General features: G+C 49.6%; 1 protein-coding gene across 1 annotated transcript in view; it reads right to left on the bottom strand.

Moving 5' to 3' along the window:
* Window positions 1–8559, bottom strand: part of SLCO2A1 (solute carrier organic anion transporter family, member 2A1) — a 28091-nt gene extending 19532 nt beyond the window's left edge. Inside the window, exon 1 of the mRNA XM_010561191.1 lies at window positions 8470–8559. Within this exon, the coding sequence (XP_010559493.1) occupies window positions 8470–8559 (90 nt within the window). The remainder of the gene's footprint in view (window positions 1–8469) is intronic.
* Window positions 8560–20702: the final 12143 nt, after the last annotated feature.

The following is a 20702-nucleotide window of genomic DNA, read 5'->3' as shown; positions in this document are numbered from 1 at the left end:
CCCCGCCCCATTCGTGGGAATTAGCACCTCCCAGGACAATGCTTTTTTGTAGGGAAAAGAAACCCACCCTGTTGCAGGGAAGAGAGGGGTCTGGTCCCTCCATGGTCTGGACAACACTTCTCAGGTTCAAAGCAGAGAGCTGACAGCTATTCGGTCAGTCCCAAGCCAAATCTCCTTCACAGGAGACATGTTCAACAAATCTTGACCCAGAGGGCTGGTGGGGCTGAGAGTGGGGGCAGGTGGGGCAGCAGGCAGGCCCCAGGCATGAACATGGGGCAGCAAGGCTGAGACCCTATACTGGCACCAAGACGTCCCCACGGGATGCCAGGTATGGCCACGGTGGCTGGTGCGCTCCTGGGAGATGTCTGAGATGGTGTTTCAGCCCTTGTAACCAGCTCAGAAGACCCACCTGCACCCTTTCCACTTTCTTGAAGTTCACAGGGAATAAAATAAGGCTCTGGGAGGAGAAAGGGGGTCTCCCAGCCTTGTGCTGAACCCATAAAGGAGACAAGGATGAGGAAGCCAGAGCCAGGGGGGTAAACCCATCCTTGGGGTGGGTGTTCTTGGGGTCAGAGGGAGGTTGCTGCTCCTGGGGCTGGATGCATGCACTGGGAGCAGGCACCATTGCAGGCAGTGCTGGTAGGCAGCAGGCGCTTGCACTACCCCATGTCACATACTGGGTCTGCTAAGCTCTATTCCCTTATCTTGTGTCTCTCTCTTTCCATATTGCTTATGTAAGATAATGCACTGTCACCACTGTCCTTGGCCTTAACAAACAGGTACACAGAGACCGGACTTTGGAAAAGCCTATTATGAAAGGTGGGCTGTTTCATAAGAGGATTTTTGGGGGCCAGGCTGGGGGAGTATCCCTTGGTCACCAAGGCAGCCAATAAAATGCTTGGCAAGTTGGGTTAAGTAAGAAAAAAACCAAAACACGAAGTGCTTGATAACCCCAGCATGTATGTGCTGGACATGGGTCAGAGTCAAGGCCAGGTAAAAAATTCAGGTTTCTTTTTCTTTCAAAAGAGTGAACTGCCTCGATGGAGCCTCCAGGAGCCAGGAAAATCCTCCAGGAGCAAGGCTGGCTCTGCTCTGCAGGGACCAGGGCTTTGGGAAGATGGTGCTACCTGCAGCATGGCCACTGCCCCTTCCTCTGTTAACTGGAGGAGGGAGTTAAGGGTTAATTCCTTGCTCTGCTTCCACAGCTTCATGCTCATCCCTCACCTCATTTTTCAGTGTCTTCACCTTGGCAGCCCTGCCTGGATATAGAGGAGGTGGAAATGTTGACAGTGCAGCTCACCCTGTGAGGAGAGAGCATTGGCAGCTCCAGGCTCCGGCTCTCACGTGCCTGCACCAGTGCTAACCTCCATGCCCAACAGTATTCCCACGGCAGCACTGCTAGCAGCTTGGATGGAAGGAGCCAGGGCTTAATTCATTAGATGGATGCAAGAGCTGCCTGGGGAACTGTAAAGAGGAGTGGAGATCCTCACAGAGCCCACCAAACTGCTCCCAGCTGACTGATGACACTGAGGTAGGACGTGGCCGAGAGTAGTTATTGCAGGAAGGTGCAAAATGAACCTGGCTGGAGTAAACGTGTGGAAAGGACCAAGAGTAAGGATGCTCTGTTAGCTCTTTCCCTCCACATAGTACTATTAGAGTTGCATTTTGGGCTCCAGAGGGCCAAAGCAAAATTGTTTGACCTTAGTGGAAATTCATGGCCCAAAGGAGGAGACCCCAACCTGCCCACCTCTGAAGGCTTCTTCCACTTTACTCTCCTGAGCTTCCAAGGGGAAAAAAGAAAGGGGAAGAGGGAACTTTAGGAAGTAATAAGAATATCCCCCAAATTTTAATAGTGAGGGAGAAGGCAGGCTGTTTATTTTAGAGCTTGTATATGATCAACACTCACTACACTAAGATCCTCCTGCAGTAGGATGGCTGAGATCACTCAGTTCAAAAGAAATACATCAGCCGGAAATGAAAAATATACGGACATGTGTGGGGAAATACATCCCTCTTTGGCATGTCTTTCCTATATGCAGCTGCCTAGATTTATAGATCAAAAAGCACCATGAAAGATGAAAAAAAAACAACCCCAACATTTCCACAGAAGGAACCAAATACCCTGCCACGCAGCACATCCCTTAGCACAAAACCTCTGAGCCTGAAGCACGGTCCAGTGGCAGAAGTTGGCTCCTAAATTTTATTTCTACTGCAAAAAATAAACTAATAAAAAAATTGAAGTGGTTAGGGATTGTCAGAAGCACACCGCTGCCCAGATTATTAAATGCAATGATGACTGTCTACTGCCAAGTAATCCACGCTTTACAACCCCAATTATCAAGTGCAAAGACAATGTTTGCTTTTTTTGCAATGAATGTAGACATGGGATTTCCCTGCACTGTGTCCTGATGCCCTTGCAAGGTCTGTGGAAGCCCTGCTTTACTCAGTTGCTGTAGAGGGAGCACTCTGGGGGACATAAAAACATGTCCCTGCCTTAATGTGCAGGTGAGCATTGCAGATGTCAGAAAGAAAGGAGGGTTTTGGCTGTGGAGGATTGCTGAGACCAGTGCGTGAGGTGAGAGAGTTTGCTGCTTCCCAAGCTGCTGCTGAGAAAATACTCCTACCTGCAAAATATGATGCATATCGTTAAGCAGCCTTCTTTCTTCCTGCAACCAGCCCGAGCGTGCAGGTAGGTTGTGTGGTTGGGTTTTTGCTCTTTCATTTTTTCTGAAGGTCTCTTTTCTTTATGGTGCATCAGGATCTGATCATGATTTCCTTGAAGGTAGCTTCAGCTTGGCTTCGTTTTCCCTGACCCACAAGTGTATGTAAACACTCCTCTCGCACGCCCGCAGCCCTGGCCATGCCTCGTGTTCCCTATCAGCGACACTCCTCTCCCGTTTTGTTCATGATAATCTTATCTACGCTGACCACTCCTTGGTTGTGTTTGGGCACTGAAACCACCTCACCCCTCATAAAATTATCTTGTTTCATGTCTCCTAGACCTTGATCCCACTAAACTTTCCAACCCGTCTTACCATCTGGCTCTTCCCCATCTTTTTCTTATCCTGCTGCTGGTGTTGCTGGTGAAGGCCAGATGGCTCTTCACTTTTGAAACCTGATCTCATCAAAACCAGACATAAACACGGTGTTGTGTCCATCCAAACCCAACCTTTGCTTTCTGATGCCAGCACCATCACCATGAATGCTGGAAGACCCCAGTCACAGTGGGTCCTTCTCCCCATGCCACTCCTTGTCCTAAGGACCCTGCTTGCTTCTTTGCTACAAACACTCATCCAACTTGCCATATCTCCTTGCACAGTGCCCAGTATTGGAATATCCTTTGATTTTCTTGCTTAAACCAATGGCCTTTATCAACAATGACTTTCTCCTCTTGGTGCTTCCCTCTCCAAACCTACAGCCATACCATCTTCAGACCAATGACTTGATGAATCTCCTATTCTTGCTAACAGCTAAATAAAGCAATGCATAATCTTTTCCAACAGGATATGAGAACACAACTGTTACATCTCCAGGCTTCTGAAATACAGTCCTCAGCAAATTCCTTTTGTTCCTTTAAAGGAAGGGACAAAACCCCTTGATGCTGTTGGGACCTTAGAGCCCAAGGTGAGACTCCCGTTTCTTCTGCAGAAGGCACCCTGCCTCCCCAGGGAAGACAGACCTCCCTGCTCCTGGCCATTGCACCCCATACACCCCCAACATCTTCACCCTGGGATGCTTTAAAGCCTTATCACCCTCTGAGAGCCCACAATCTCCTCCTGACCTTGCTGTCCCCTCTCCTACACTCTTCCATACTATCCCTCTCCCTGCCCCAGTGTAGCACCCAATTAAAATCTGTCCCTAAGGCTTTTAAATCACCCCCTGGACTCCCTCCGGCTGACATAAATGACAATAACTCTGTTATCCTCCTGCTTCCTTTTCCACACCAGGTGGTCCACAGGGTAAAAGCCTTCCCCTGCCTCCCCTCCCAACCATTTCACGCTGCTCCCCTGCACACTCAAGCTAACTGACTTCCAGCTGAAACCAGTCCAACTCAACTAAATAACAAGATATTTATATCTGTCATGTTTCTGGGGATCCTGAACAAGCAAAGAGCAGTTATTAAAATAGCACAAAACCATGAAAGAGACAATAAAGGTGAAGAAGCCAAAACATCTGAGGCACTGCAAATAAATAATGCCTTTGAAATAATCCTTTTTCAGTGGATGTCTGGAAGGTGGGCAAGGACATGATGATTTGAGACAGCAGTTAGGACTCTGGACTGAGGGACATCGATGACGTCCGTGGCCATGCATGGGTATCAAAAATACTAACCATCCACTTCTGCTCCACCTTTCAAACCTGTTTTGTTCCTTTAGACTGTGAGGTCCTCAGTGTCCCCGGTGCCACCGGTTCCTGGCATCCACCTGAAGCGTGGCTTCATCCTGCATTTGCCAAGCAGCACAACTGCAACCCCCCAAAATCCCAGTGCCAGTTAGCACTACCCTGGAAGCTCTAGTGAACTTCAAAGTAGGGGGCTGTCCTTGCTCATCATCACCCATCTCCACCACCTCTGTGGGATTACCAAGATGATTTAGGCTTCTCGTAGGGGACAGTACTCAGCAGCAACCTGCCAGCCCCCCAAACTGAAGGCCTTTTGCATTCTTTCTCCCTTCAAGGTGATTCAAGACAAACAGCCAGCTTCTAGAGGGGCTCAAGCAACCCTGCCACATCTGAGATGACACTCAAAAACATAAGCACAATGACCAGGTTTATTCCAGCTACAAGATAGGTGCAGACAGCAAACATGCTGTCAGCTGAGCCATATCAGTGTAGACAGAGCCTCGGTGCTGTTTGGTGTAATTGCAGTATTAGCTACAGTCATTAATATGACTGTATGACAGGGAGTAACTTCCACAGCAGCAACAAGGAACTGTCACCAACCATGTTCCCGTAGGGTACAGAGATCAGCTGTAAATGCCTGCTGTGTCACAGCACAAATATGAGCCAGCATCCACATCCACAGGGCATTGCCTCCCCGAACGCCTGCTTCTGCACCCATCTTCCTGCATCGCCAGCAGCCCCTCCATAACCACCCAGCCCCAGAGCTGCCATCCCCATCCCACTCTTCAGGTCCCCGCGGAACCATTAAAACCGCTGCTTTCCACCAGGACCCTTCCCTCTCTGATGCCCATAGTGTAAGGCATCGTGATGCCCATTCCCGGCACCATCACGCTCTCCACTTCCAAACGTCAGCAGTAATGGGGCCAGTGCCAACCCCCCCGCCCAGCGAGCAATGGAAACTGGCACAGGGAGGCAGTGGTCCCCTGTCGCGGGGAACACGGAGGAGCAAGACAGTTTGCACAGAAAAAGAATTTGTTATTTTTGGCCCCAGCCCTGCAAAAGGCACTCTGAAAATGATCCTGGCATGTGAGCTTTAAGGATTAAATATGAGCTTCGTGATTAAGTCTTGGAGCCTGCTACAACTAGGGGATTTTATTGTGTTGGAAATACTGTCCCCATCAGAAACTGCCATTGCTTATATGAGGACGCTGTGTCCAATTGATTTAAACCTCTTTATAGTACCTGTCTCTGTGTGGGATGATGCCAGCAGCTTCCCACACAATTAGGTGCTGGATGAAGACTTAGGTAATACATTATTCACAGCACCAATGGCTTCTCATACAAACAAGAGCTATAAAGCCATATAAACTGAAAGGCTTACCATACACCTTGCCCTCTGACGACCCGTTCACAACAAAACAACTTCTCGAACCTGGAAATTCAGTTGTGACACTTTGATTTTTCTACTAATTTGAGGGGGGGGGCTGAGAGGATTGACAACTGCACACAGGCTAGTGCTTTCCCACCTTGAAGCAGTTATTTTTTTTAATGTATATATTTTTTTAACACAAATGTCACAGCACAGGAAGAGTGAACAGGTCAGGAAAGGGTGGGGAATGTCATTGCCTGTCAATTTATATACATTTGCTCTTAAAAGCAAGAACTTATTCACTTCAGGATGGGTGTTCTGACTCCCCACCATCCCCGATGGTGCCTATCACCCATCTGATGCCAACAAGCATGTTTTGAAAGAGCACAAACTGTTCCTTAATGCGCTTGCATGGTGCCAGTGTTGGGCTGTGCTAAATCGAGTGCTGGTTCCCCTTGATTAGGAAAAACCTGTTGACTTTTTACAACAAAAGGGCTGCTTTTCCCTTAGCGCAGCTGTATTTGCACCAGGCAGGGCAGGCAGGAGGTTGGGGTCTCTGCTAGTATCTCCTGCTCCTGGGGTCACTCTGCACACGGTTGCCACACTGGGTGCTGTAGCACTACCTCTCCCTCCGAAATCACCTCCGAGGACTCCCAGACAGGCTCAGTGGTGGGTTCCTGGCCAGTCTGGGGAGCTTCAGACTCTTGAAATTAAGACTTGAGCCCTCCGGCTGGCACCAGATGCTAGGCAATTCGAGCTGGAGCTGACAAGCATAGGTAGCTGGCCAGGCACCTCCCGGCACAGCCAGAGCTCCTGCCACCGGCAAAGTGACACCCCCACGTCATCTGCCCTTGGCTGAATGCCCCTAGGTGGTCCTGGACACAGCCCCTGACCAAGTGCCCTTGGGTGCTGAGTGCCCAGCCCGACTCCTGCCCGCATCCTGCGGCTGCCTGTGGGATGCAGAAATGGATTAACATTTGTTGGGGCTTTTTTTTTTAACCCTAAAGTTCTACATCCTGCAAAAGGCATCGGGTTTGGCAATGCTTTTTTGGTTCCAGGATATTTTTGCAAGCATGAAGGGAGCTGTACGTATTTCCAGTAAAGAGCATGAACTGCAAGAAGGGTTCTGGTTTTGGGTGACGTTACTCACCCTGAGCCATGGTCATTACTGGAGCAGCCTGGAGGAGGTTAAGGCCACCTTTTGCACCCACACCAGAGGAGGGATCAGGTCACCAGTCCCCTCCAGAGGCATGTCAGAGTAGCCCAGAGGCAGCCCTAAATTACCCAGGGTAATCTCAAACTCTTCCTCCTGGATCTCACAGCCAAAGAGGACCATCGAGTCACCTGCTGGAATAGCCCAGCCCAGGCAGTGGGGACCTTCAGGGATGTAGGACTGGAGGACATCATCTGGAATGATGCCTCCAGCCCTGGGAGCCCCTAGGAGGAGGAGCAGCCTGTTGGGAACAGCCCCATGGCACCCTACAGCATCCGCACGGCACCCCGACAGAACTGTTCGGGCCCCCCCAGTTTGGTGAAACTTTTGTTGTCCAGGAACCAACCCCAAGCAAGCACAGCCCAAAGAGGAGCAGGCAGTGCCATCCTTCATGCAAGGTGAGGAAAGATGGGTGGCAAATAAAACCCCAACCCATCCCAGACTGCGATGCCCTACCCATGGCTGCACACTCCTGAAAACATGCTTAGCTGGGAAGTGCTGACAAATCCTTCCTCACAGCAAACACATCCTCGTATTCAATACTACTAGTGGGAAATCACACCCCAGCCCTGGGCATGACCGGCAGCACCAGCACAAGGGGGTCCTGCCAACCGGTGGCCCCTCTCATGTACCCAAAGCTGCTCTGCCCGTGGGAAGGTGCTGCTGGGAGCTGCCGTTCCCCAAAACTGCAGCCAGCTGCTTTGGATGCCAACATGCGGAGGTGCTGACAAGCAAGGAACAAAAATCCCCCCCACCCAGAGAAATCCTGGCGAAGGCAGGCGGATTTCCCAGGGACGGGAACCAGCATGTGCAGCAGCCTCAATGCCCATCCAAAAATGGGCCAAAATATGCCTTGTGGGGGAAAAAAAGACAGGGCAAGGAGTGGTTTAAAAGCATGATGGATAGCAGGGTTTAAAACATGAGAGGTGGCCAGGGTGGCTGGTGTTTTCTCACACAGGCAGTGAGCTCAAGAGCCTGAAGCTCTTGCAGGAACCGGCTTTAAGATGACAGTTCTCACCTTGCTAATAGAGGCAGGTGAGTAACTGGGCAGCCAACACCAGAAAACCCACTTCAACCTGCCGAGATTTTGCTTCTGTCACTCAAAAATGTCCTTCTCACAAAGGTTTTTAAAGCAAGTCAGTGTTATTAAGGGCAGTGTTTTCTTTTCACACCAGGATGTGGTTAATCATTCCCTAAACAGCAGCACACTATGTACCGGACGCCGTGGGTAAGCTCCACAGCCCACAGAGAGCTGCCCACACTGCTTCCATGGGGTGTAACGCTTCCAGGGTACCGCTCCGAAACCCACCAAGCTCCGCCAGCCCTTCCCGTGTGCCAAGCGGGATGGACCTCAGCGGCATTCTCCAGGACAGCCCGAGGAGTTGACTTTCAAATTCTGCATCTTAGCAAACACACTTCATTTTACTGGAGGTTTGTATCAGGGATGTGGGGACCCGTGGGATGGGTTGGGGTCACTCTCTGCGTGAGCATCTTCCTCCCTCCCTGCCGGGGAAGCGGCGCATCCCTGCCAGGCACCACTCCTTACCTTGATGTTGCAGAAGATACTCCGGGAGCAGGTGCTGGACCTTTTGGGGACGTCAGCTGGGGATTTGCTGGCTTCGGGGTGGACTCCCATTGTGGGGGCTTCCTGGGGAGCCCCAAATAGCTGGGCTGTGTGTGGGCTCCCGTCCCTCTCTGGCCTGTCCCACCACCGGCAGCCCGCACAGTCCGAGCCGAAAACCCTCCAAGCCTGGGAGTGAGGCAGGCAGCCTGAGCGCAAAGTTTTTATAAGTCTGCTCTCCAGAGCGATGATGAAACTCTTTCTCCTCCCTCTTTTGCTTTGTGCGCCGAGGGAACTTTAAAGTCGCAGGAAGCTAACGCCAGTGTGCAAGGAGCAGGTGGGAGCAAGCGCTCGCCAAGCCCCAGCTACTTTGGGGATGGGGACCGTGGCAGTGTGACGATGCTTGCCCACCCGTGGGGGACACCCAGCTCCCCCCACCCACCGCTCACCCCTGCAGCAGCTCTCCTCTGCTGTGCTCACGTCCAAGGCTGCAGGACACGGCTGGACAAGGTACCAGCACTGACAGCGGAGCCTTCCCGCAGAGAAAGTGACTGGGGTTTTATTTCAGGTCCTCCCTGAAGGGGTGAGAGGAAAGGGAGGCACCTTTCAGCAAACTGAGATGAGGCTCCCAAATTTGGTGGGAGGGGGGAAATTGGGTGGCCAGACAGAGAAATCCCTCCCTGGGTTAAGGGGTTACAGAGAAAAAAACCTTCTGTTTTTCTCTTGTAGAAAAAACTGCATTTGTGAAGCTCCTGAGCACTGCTTTTTTACCAATACCTCTCCAGGGCTTTGTTTATGCAAAGCACTGATTTTTTTTTTGCAGGCTCCTCACAGGGAGGAAAAGTGTCAGAGGGAGAAGGGCAGGCTGATCCCAGCTGAGGGGAAGCCAGCTTTAAGAATTTTGCCAGAGTTATTGCTTTTCCCCGTATAAAGAAGGGGGGTGACAGCTGCGGGGGACCCCTCAGGAAACTATGGAGCCTGTCTCGGGGTGCCCTGAGCCTGGAGAAACCAAATGCCAGCTCCCTAAACAGTTTCCCCATGGGAGGGTTGGCGGGTCCCTACGTACACATCCCAGTAGGATGCCAAGGATCCAAGCCCCGGTCAGTGGGCACCCACCTACACCCATGCCCTGTCCAGGCACCCACCGTGGCCGCTCACCACGAGAGGGTGCATTGCACCCATGGGAGACTCCCTTTCTCCCACCTCGCCCAAGCCGTCCTGCGAGAGGACCCCTGGGTCAGGATCTTTGGGGTCTGGCACCAGCCTGGCCAGGCATAGGGCTTGAAAGTGGTGTGAAAATTAGCATTGCTAAGATAAAAAGAGCTAGTTTTGGCTGCCAGCTTCCCAATTTCCTAACCCTGTCCCAGGAGCACTGCTTGCAGGGACAGGTGGGTATCACTGGCCTATGGATGGCAAAAAAAGCATCCTGTTTTCCCATCTCTCTTTTTCCACTCCCATCCCTAAATTTGCTAGATCTGGGGTCAGGACACAACGTGAAGAGACCCTTTTCCCCCATCAGACCTAGCTGAGCCCTTTTATCCGCCACTCAACAGCAAGAGACAAAGAGTTTCAGGCTCACCGATAGAAAAGCTCAAGCAAGCCAACATGTCCTCTGCTCGTCTCCCATCCTCCCTGTGAGCCTGATGTGCTGCTGAGCTCATTTTTCAGGCAATGCCTGAGTCACTCGCTAATGGCCCTGTCTTTTCAGTTTATTCTGCAGAGACCCGTGACGCTCACTTTGTTATAACAACCACCTCCACACAGCAGCTGTTTCGGCCACTAACTTCATCTTTTCAGTACAAATTTGTCTTCATGCACCAAAATGTACTGGGAAAGCGGCACGATGCCTGACAAGCCTGTGCCCAGGCTGGGCAGCAGGCAGAAACACTCCTGTTCCAATGCCGCATCCCATGGATGGGGTTGGAAACCCTGTGCTGGTGGGCTTAATAACCCCTACAAGGGGAAGCAAAAAGCTGCAGTGAGTCAAAAGGGGATCCAGGCTCTCTGCACATGACTTCTGGTAAACGCCCCCGTGGACTGGATGTCACTGCCCCATGGGGATGTGAGTCCTTGGTGGGAACCGACCACACGTCCTGGCTGGCTGAGGAAGAGACAGAGGCTGGGGAAGCCTCTGACATGCTCTGAACCAAGGGACCTGGGTCCCCAGGCAGCACTGTGTTCCCCAGGTCTGGCTACCCACCCCCAGCAAGCCCCTGCTAGATCTCTGACACGGAGGGATGCCTCAGCTGGGCTGATTTGCTGGAGGGCAGGAAGAAATCATGCTGGCAACCCACGCTGCCATTGTATTTCTCAATCTGCAGCTCTTGCAATAGGTAAGGCAAGAAAACACCTGCTTCACACCCAGCTGTGAGCCACTTACAGCACTGGGGACCTCCCTGCGGGGCTGCACACCTTGCTTTTACGCACGCCATGCAGCATCTTGGTCTACTCTCCCACGAATAAGCTTCCAGTGAACAGTTTTCCCAAGCAAGGAGCATTGCCCAGGCCTTGGCAGCTCATCTAGCTATAGCAAATAATACCATAAAAGCTGACAAATCTGAATTTAAAAGTCCAGTCATGGTTGTTTCAGTTGTTAAAGGCAGACACAATTTAAGGATGCATCCAGTACTTGGATGCTGCAGCAGCATCACGAGGTTCCCCATGGCCAGCACAGGCGCTTTGTCTTGCAGCAGAAGCAAAGAGCTGTCCTGAGCAGGCTCTGTCTACCTAGATGGGACCATCAGACAGCACTGCTGACACCTCCTAGGTTTTTATCCTGCTGGAAGAGAAATTCCAGCCCTTGGACACAAATTCAGCTCTAGCTTTCTTAGACCAACTTTGCTTTTAAATTATGGACCTTAGACAACAGATTGTGCAACAGGCATAACAAAATGAGATGCACACAAGAAAATAGGGGACTCACCTCTTTTTCAGGATTCTCCGGTGCATTTTCATTCCCGCAGGATTACAGCCTTGGCAAGGAATGGTTTGGCCTGCAGACGAGTGCACAGAAGGAAAGTGATTTACAGCGGTGCTGACAAGAGGAGGAGAGTTTGGTTTCAAGTTGTGCTCTTGTGCTTTGTTAGACCGATATGGTTGATGTTAAGTGCCTGGCAGGAAAGACCGCATATCAACAGGGTTTGGTTCATTTTACATGGCTCCTGGGGCTGCATTTCTTTCTCAGCCTTTGAAATGAGTTCCTCCTACAGCAGTCATGCCCCCCTGGCCAAGACATCGGCTGGAAGGATGCTTGCTGCTGCTGAGCAGGAACCAGCTACTTCAACCAGCAAAGCTGAATCAGGCCCGCAGCTCTCCACGTACACCACCAGTTCATCCCCTACCCTACCACCTCCCCTCATCCAAACCAAGCTATCAATTGAAACCTGCCCACCAGGCATGTTTCCCATGGGCAGACCAAACCTACACTGGTGTAGCTATGCAGGAACTGAGGCAGGTCCCTCTTTGCTACCAGGGGACGCTCACCTTGTTTGCAGAACATCAGAACCCTAAAAGCCACTTCTCTTCTGCTGGGGACAAGATTGGGTCAAACTCTTCCAACATGACCACAGCTCTCCTCTTTCCCTGCATCATCCTCCTTACTTCTTTCTACCAAGCAGTAGGTTGATGCTTTCATGGGGTGAAGACCAGACTAGCTCTGCTTTACCACCTGGTTTCAATCTGGCAGGGACCAAAGCATCTCAGTTTTCCTCCATGGTACCCCCAACCTATTCTTCTCAATGATTATTTGCCTGCTGGGCTTTAAAAGGTGATGTGTACCCACTGACACTGAATCATAGAATGTCTCAAGTTGGAAGGGACCCACAAAGATCATTGAGTCCAACTGGGACTCAGCTGGGAAGTTCTTCCTGGCCCCTGGGAAGACTTGTTACTAGATGAAGAGACACTGCATCCTAGCATGGAAGATGATTTCCCGCTGTGCTATGCATGCACAGTAGCACAGTCCCTGCTACGTTTGAAGCTGAACCAGCAGATCCTTCTTAAAGGAAGGTGTTTCTTTCCCAGCAGCCTCCCTATCAGTGACTGAGGACTGAGACTTGGACTTTTGCAGTCAGTATTTCATTTCATAGAGACTTGCTTGAAATACCATCCATGGTCTGGAGCTAGACAGTCCTGGCCCCAAGAGAACGATGGGCCAAGGAACTCATTTTCCCATCTTGGAGCTGGCAAAATGTGAACTGTGTGGTCAGACATCCTGAGGAACCTGGTTCCTGCTAGGTCAGAAGTTATTTCCCTAGATCCAAAGGTGTGGATCCAGAAGACTCAGCTGCCTTCCAAAGTCTTTGGTGGCTTCATGTGATCCAGCAATAACAGGGAAGCCCATAGCAAGCCTGTATGCATCCCCCAGCCTGGGAAATCCTCTGTTGCTGGACAAAACTAGAAGCTGGAGAAGGGACTGCACCTTGGGACCCCCTGGCTCAGCAGAATAAGGGAGTGAGATGTGATCCAAGCGAACTTCTGGTCTTTTCAGACATAGGAGCAATGAAGATCCTACTACAGATGTCAGCCATGGGAGGAGATGTGAGGATGGACAGACAGAGAGACACATCATGTTGGGAAGACCTAGGGAGGCTCTGCAAGAGGCAGGAAGGAATGAAAGCAGGACCAGAGCCCTACACACAGCTCATAAAACAAGCAGCCCTAGAGGTTATCGCCTGAGACATGCTGGGTCTCCTGCTTTGTGGGTGGTGCTGTTGCAAGCGGGATTAGGAAGGGAGCGAAAGGTGATCCCTGTATTTATTTGGGAACCTTGCACAGCTTAAAAACAAACTTCCTGGCGGCACACGACCCCCAATTTACTTGCTGCACACCAGTACCAGGACAGCACAAGCCTCTGCGGCAGCAAACACAAAGCCCCTGGGGCTCCTGGAGGGTTTCAGACTTGCAAGTACAAACATTGCTCTGGGAATGCAGATTAAAATCATCCCCCCGCTGCGTTACCAGAGCCAGTCCCTGGGGTTGTAGACCAGCACGTCAAACCCACCCCCTGGAAACCCCATTTATTCTCCAGGGCTGGTGGTGTGGCACAGTGGGGGACAAGGACCGAAGGGGATGGGGCGGGCAGCATGCACCAATGGCTCCTGCCAATGCCTGTGGTTGCAATGGTAATTACAGACTATGACAGGCTGGATTTAATTTGCCAGTAACATATATTTGATCTGGAGCAGAAATACTGGTCAGAGGGAGGTACGCAGCCATACCTGAAGAACAGGCTTGGCTGGCTCACAGCCCAACCTGCTCCTGGGGATGGAGAATGAGGGGAAAGTGGTTTACCAGCACCTGAGGAGGTGGTCCAGCCTTGGTGAGGGGGCACCACGGTCCCCACGGTGGAGAGGCACAAAGAGAGGAGCTTTTGGGACAAGCAACATCCGAGCCCCAGAGTGGGATGCGACACTGCTTAGCCTCTGGCCGAGGCCACCAGCCCTGCAGGGAAGCCAGCCACACCCAGGCTTAGGAGTGAGGTCAAGGCAGGATGTGAGAGGAGGTAATTTATGATGAAGATGATGGCAGAGGTGTTTGTCAGCATTAAACCATCCCTCCCATGGTCAGCTGCCCGCAACCAGCTAACCCAAAGCAGAGGGTATTTGTCTGCACTGGTGACTAATAAATACATGAAGCAACTCTGTTATGCTCGCCATCCCATATGCAAATCCCATCAAACCACTGGCAGGGCAGGAGAAAGGTGCATTCTGGAGGAATAAATGGGAAGGCAGGCTTTGCAGGGCTGCAACTGCACCATGAGAGTGATTGCAGAGCCTGGAAACTAGGAGGCTGTGTTTTTGGCAGGCTGAATCTTTAAGAAGAGCAGAGGGGAAAGCAGAAAGCTCGTCCACTTTTAAGAGTGCTATAAGTCAACAGAGGAGTGGAGGAAATGCTTTTAAATGAGCCCTGGTAGTGCTTTATGTCGTATCTCTTAAACAGCCACTTTCTTTTCCTCCGCCTTTTCTAAGTAGGTCTTGTTTATAATTAGGCCACTTGAGTCTCACCACCAATTGAATCCCTGCCATAATATACCAAAGGCTCTTCAGTTAAATGGAGATGACCTGATGTGTGGATTATTTTGGTGGGTCCTCATTGGACCAGCCAACTCTCCTTTCTCTGTAATACCTTTTCCATCTCTCCTTTCTCTGTAACAGCTTTCAAAGATGCCAGCCCCCCTGGTGTCACGTTTTGGGCCTTTTGCTCAGCATGCTCCAGAGAAGAAACTCTGATGGTTGGTAAAAGGAGGAGGTGGGAGATTGGAATTAAGATTATTTATTCCACACCCTCCCCAGCTAGTCATTTGCATGACATTTGCATGCACAATAAAAGCTGCCCCACCACAAACAAGAGCAATCACAGTGATGGAAGATGATGTGCATCACTCAGTGTAACATGGGTGCTGTGAATACCAGGCGTCAGTACCCAGCAGGGCTGAGCCAGTGAGGACCCTGCAACTCTCACACCCTCCAGCCACCACTGTAAAGCCCTCCTGGCACTCTCTGAGTACAGTATTCAAAATAACCAGATGTCTGTAGTCGGGCCAGAGCCCTGGCCTTAGCTGCAGGATGTGTTCTGCAAACCCAGAACAAAGAGACAGTCCTTGCCTCCAAGGATTTGCAATCTAAAGCATCAGTACCCTGTAGTAAAAGCAATTAAATGAGGCAGACAAGGATCTGACTGTGCCATTCAAAGCAGGAATGCATTTCCTTGAAATTGCTTCAAGTGATCATGATGAGACAGTCTAATTTAACTCTGCCCACTGCCAATAAACTCTACAGTTGGTAAATATTTCAGGAACAGTGCCCCTAAGCAAGGTTTCTGCAGCCTAGAAAGGTAGAGTCTCAAACATTTTTGTTAAATTCCTTAACCCTGATTCCTCCACGGACCTATGTACCCAGGAGAGACAGACTTTTCCAGGCTCTCCTGTGCCTTAAAATTGGTTGGAGGGCAAACCTGTTATTTCACACCAAAAAGACTGCATCCGGCAGCACCAAAACCTGCTGCTGCTCATAGGTATGTTGTTAAATCCCTGGTAGCAGGTCTACAGAGGTGCCATCCTAAAGGGTGAGGGGGAAGATGTGTGACCAAATCAGGCCTTGAGCAGCTCAAGGAGGGTCCTATCCAGAAGGATATCCCATGCCCTGGCTACTGGCAGGTGGCACATCCCAGCACAGGGAAGAAGGCAGTGACATCTCAGCATCACCTATCTCAACAACTGCTCTCAGTTGGGTGCAATCCAGAAACGCTGGCCTCCCCAGGAAAAGAGCTGATGGAAAGCTCACATTTCAGCCATGTCCTTCTGTTGCAAAGATCTGGCAGGTGATGTGCAAGATGCATCACCATGAGCAACGCGGCACCCTCTTATCTTACTTGCTCCTGGTGATGTGACAGACCAGGCATCAACATGACTACAGAGTCCCCACAAAAGCCCCAGAAAGGGGCAGAAGAGCTAAGATGGTCTTCGTGGTTTCGGAGATGGGAAGACCCATGTGCCCACATCTGTCACATCCCACTAGAAATCTTCACCTCCTCAAAGAGCTGATGCTTGGTGGATATATTGACATTTTACCTTGGAAATGATTTTATTTAGCAAGACCTCAGAGAGCTCTGGCAGCCACCATTTGAATGGAAATTTAAAAAAATAAATAAATAAAGTACACAAAAGCTTTAATAAATATTACTACATTACACAAAAGGAGCTAGTCCAAACATTGTGCAGCAATCATAGCTCTGATTTGATCCCTCCTGAAGTTTTGGTAAGGACAGTTAAACCACAAAGTTTGGATGCTTGTCCACTTCCCTCTGGAAAAAAGGTTAAATTCAATAAAAAGAGGATAAAAGAGAGTGAATTCAGCACATCTCATTCCTAATATCTGACCACAAGACTTGCTCATACCGTTGCAAGTCCCGAAGCTCTGGGCACTGTTAAATATGGAATGAGAGTTATGTGTTTGCAAGGAAAATGGTTCAGTGTCCACTAATATGCAGCAAAATATTTTTATTATACTATATATTGACTTATTTAATGACGATGGCAACAAGAGTGCCAGCAAAGTTGCATAATCATCTAATTTTATTTTTTTTTTCCCCAACTAAGAACTTTCATAAAAACTCCTTGTTTGGTTCGAAATCTTCCAAATTTCCCCGATACTGTGAGAGCGTGTGCGTGTGGTTTGGCTGTCACTGTGTAAGGGTCAACCCACTAAATAAAACAGCTTGAATTTCAATAAGCAGCAAACCAAAAACAAACCAATAAAACCTGTTCTCCTCATGCTGGATGCGAGGCAGAGGCAGTTGTGAGTAAGACATTGAGATTTGGCAGCCACCAACCCCTGCCAACATGTGTTTTGTAAAGGTCTGCTGGAAATTGGTTTTGACAGACCCATTTTTGCATGCCCAAAGCAGTTCAGATCTCTTCATTCCCCTCTTCCTCCTCCTCAGAGGCTTTCTTAGGAGAGACCACTGCCCCATGCTCTTTACATCCCCACGCAAAATACCTTTGCATGGTGCCTCTTCCCATGGGGTTCACTCCAGCATTGATATTTAGCAGCTAGAAGCCCAAAATTAAGGTGAAGGCTGGCCATACCTTGCTGCTGGCAGCTCTGGCTCCATCTCAGGCTGCAGGCTGAGAACATGACCCAGGCATCACCCAGCACAGGATGGAAAGCTGCGACATCCGTCATACAAAACATGCCGGAAACTTTTGTTTGGAGAAGCTGGAATAAAACCAGTGAGAAGGTTTTTGATCACAACAAGATCCTCTCCTAACTCTGAATGTGTGGTAGGGAAGGGCTGATTTTGAGCTGGTATCAGCTTTAGCCATTTCAAGTCAAAATGTATTTGTTTTCCTTGGAACAGGCAAGTTGAACTGGAACAATGGCTGGAACTGACAGTTTGCAAGGAAAGATTTTGTTTCATCTTGAAAGGCTGAAACACCTTGAAATATTTTCCAATGGAAATGACATTTTGTTTCTGCTGATGCACATGGGAATCATCCCATCACAGTTTCCATCCTCCTCTAGCCGCTCCCAGTTCAGCAGGAGGGACCCAAGGAATCGCTGAACACACAAGCAGCACGGACTGCAAGGGATGGAGAGCCATCCAACCATCTTGTCCAGGGTGACAGAGAGCAATCCAAGTAGTCACCATGAAAACACTCTCTTTAGTGGGGAAAATGGAGGGGCAAGCCATCCAGTGAGATTTGATTTTGGTCTACATGAGCAAATTATAAGAGGAGCCATAAGACCTTGAGGGAAGGCGAACAAATAAATAATCCGCTTATAATCTAAATGGGCTATGAGCAAGAAAAAACTAAGTACTAAAATGTGACAAGACCTCTCAATACATAAAATAGGTAAACAGCAGATCTGGGAATAATTTTTAAAGCTCTTGATTTCTATCTGACAGGAGGACGCTGCCTCTTTGCATTTCCTCCATGGGCTGCTGGAGGAGACGAGCGTGGGTGCAAGTCCCTGTGAGACCTGTGTCCAGGGGCACTGGTGTAAGGTTGCTAAAGGTGAAGAGATCCTGGTTTAATTTTTGTGCAGGTACCAGAAGAGCAATGGAAAGAAGAGAAGTATAAAATCCTGTCAGTTTTCCATAAAGAAGTGGGGGGGGAGTAAAAGATAGTAATTCAGAAATCTGAGTCCTGCTTTGGTTGTAGCCTCAGATTTTTCGTACCTTGAGAGCTTGAGAAACCTCAAACCACTCCCATCTCAAATACAGACAAAAAGCCCTGTTCTTGAAAAGCTTCATCAACAGAGGAAAGTTTCTATCTCAGGTTGGCTGCAACATTTCCCTTTCACAATTTCAAAACATTTCCTTTAGATCATGGCTTTTTTAGTACTATGGGATTAGCTCACATTCCTAAACAATCATTCCAGAGCAAAGTAATCTGCTGCTGTTTCCTTTCAAAAATGGGCTGATGACTCTGAAACTTCTTTTTTTTTTCCACATTCTAACCGAATGTGAAAAGTTTTGGGGTTGAAACAAAATGTGCTTTATTTTTTTTTTAAATACAAGAGACGAAAAAGCTTTCATAGTCAAACAGGTTGGAAACAGGATCCTTTCTATCCTATTCTCCTTTATCTTGTGAGGACAAACCAAGGGGTTCCCAAGCTGGGGAGACGCTTGGGGTCTATTTGTGACAGGTTCAAAACCAGCCTGTTCACACCACCAGCACCTTCCTCCCTTTAGCGACCGCTTCTCTCAATCTGGATGCTCCAAGTGCACATTGATGGCACGATACAGTCCTCTGAGTGTGGTGTGACTCCATGGAGAGAGGATCAGAGCTGAGGTTTGCAGGCATGGTGGACCCAAGGCTTGGCATGCTGCTGTCCCCAGTGCAGTCAGGAAGAACTAGAGATTTAAGACACAGCAGGGTTTCTTTTCCCGCTTTCGTTTTCCTTTTCTAACTACATGACTGAGGTTTTGGCCATCAGCTGAAGTTCTCGGTACCCCAAGAAGAAGCTGCCCTAGGTCTTCTCTGAAAACCACGCCAGTTGCGGTTGAGTGCGGTCATGCTCTGACATCCCTCTGAGAACAGCCTGATAGAGAAAATGTTTTTGCTCCCAGACCGCCTCGTGCCTCGTGGACCACTGCCTCTGCTGTGGCAGGGCTGGCGAAGGGAGTGACTCACCCACCGCATCCTTGGACCAAGTCCAGCCAACACAGTCCTCTACCTCATGGGTTTCAGCACTACCAGGCCAGCTTAGATTTAAGTCAGCGGAGAAACCTGACTATTTACAGCTGCTCTGAGAAAAGTAACCATCGTTGACTGACATACAAACAAGACAGCAGAGCATCAAGAAATAAACACATCTGGTGAAGAGCTGTCAGTTCTGATGATAATCGCAGCGTGCCTTCACACTTCACTGGTGCTTGCTTCAGAGCCATCCCATCAGGTGACCGACTGACTTCTCAGCCAGGTATGCCTCTGCCATGGCTGCTTAACTTCACCCTAGAAAGCGAGACAAACATTTATTTTTTTACAGGGAAATCAGTAAATTGCTCTGACAGCTATGATGGAGCACTCCTACGTAAAAAGAACTCCTTTGACCAAGACAGATACCATGTTCCTGATGGGGCTGAATCTTTGCTCCTTAGAAATTAATTGTTTTGAATCAGGAACATTGTGTTCCTAGTTTGTATCTGACAGCTGTAGCTGAACATTAGGTAAAGGACCTGCCATTGGGTTTGAATCCCAGAGCAAAAGGCATGGCTGAGATCCCACTAATAGGAGCCATACCGGTTGGCTGCACAGAGACCCCGCTCTGGCTCTCTTTGACACCCCAACACAGAGCTGGGAGCTTGAGGAACCATAAGGGGAGGTATGCTCCAAGGTAAAACGGATGTGGTCAATGGTGGTCCACTGAAGACCACCCAAAGTCAATCATTTCAAGAGTGAGCTGACAGCTCAGGGAGCAAGCTACCCGTTTTTCCCTTGGAAGTGGCATTTTAAATATTTTCCCTGCACTCTGAGCTAAAGGAGAGGTACAGGAGATGCTGTTCTTTAGAGAAGAAACTCCCTTGAGCTCCTCACCTGAAGGACCATGCAGCACCGCTGTATGGGTGGGATGGCAGAGGCCAACACCTGCACTAGGGGGGCTTGGTCAGCATTTAGAATTGCACAGTCCTTCTGCAGTTCCCTTCTTTCTTCAGATCTCCTTGTGGAGCTGGTGTTAAGGAGAAGTAGCTTCATCTGGCAGGGTTGATCGATGGTAAGAATGGTGGAGATCTGCATGGACACCAATGTGCTTTTTGGGGCCAGCTGTTGAGCCCTCTGCAAACAGCCTTTGGGACGATGTCAGTGGGGGCTGTCAAGCCACCCCTTCCTGAGTGCTGTCCTTTTGGTGAGGAACCACTGAAGCCTTCATCCCATTCGGCCCAGACACCTTCCTCCATGAAGCCAAAGAGACACCAGAAACCCCACACCCTCGTGCTCCCCTCAGCACCACAAAAGGAAAAGCTCTGACTCACACTGAATGGCATGTTATCCTTGCAAGTTCATTAATTTCAGCGAGGGATCGTTTCCTCAATGCCTGTTCCTGTTGTTTGACCCTGGCTTTGCTTTTCTTTCTTTTGCAAGGAGAGCTGTTGAACCAGGTCACACCAACGAGAAATGTAAAGCCAGTTCTGCGAACCACTTCCTGAAATGCATCCATCTGTGTTATCTGTGCACCAGAACGCTTCTGAAAGAGCCTCTTGACTGGAAACAT

The sequence above is a fragment of the Haliaeetus leucocephalus genome, unplaced genomic scaffold (assembly GCF_000737465.1).
Source record: "Haliaeetus leucocephalus isolate CR32 unplaced genomic scaffold, Haliaeetus_leucocephalus-4.0 Scaffold143, whole genome shotgun sequence".
In the NCBI taxonomy this organism is placed as follows: Eukaryota; Metazoa; Chordata; class Aves; order Accipitriformes; family Accipitridae; genus Haliaeetus; species Haliaeetus leucocephalus.
This window is presented reverse-complemented; position numbering and strand designations above follow the sequence as displayed.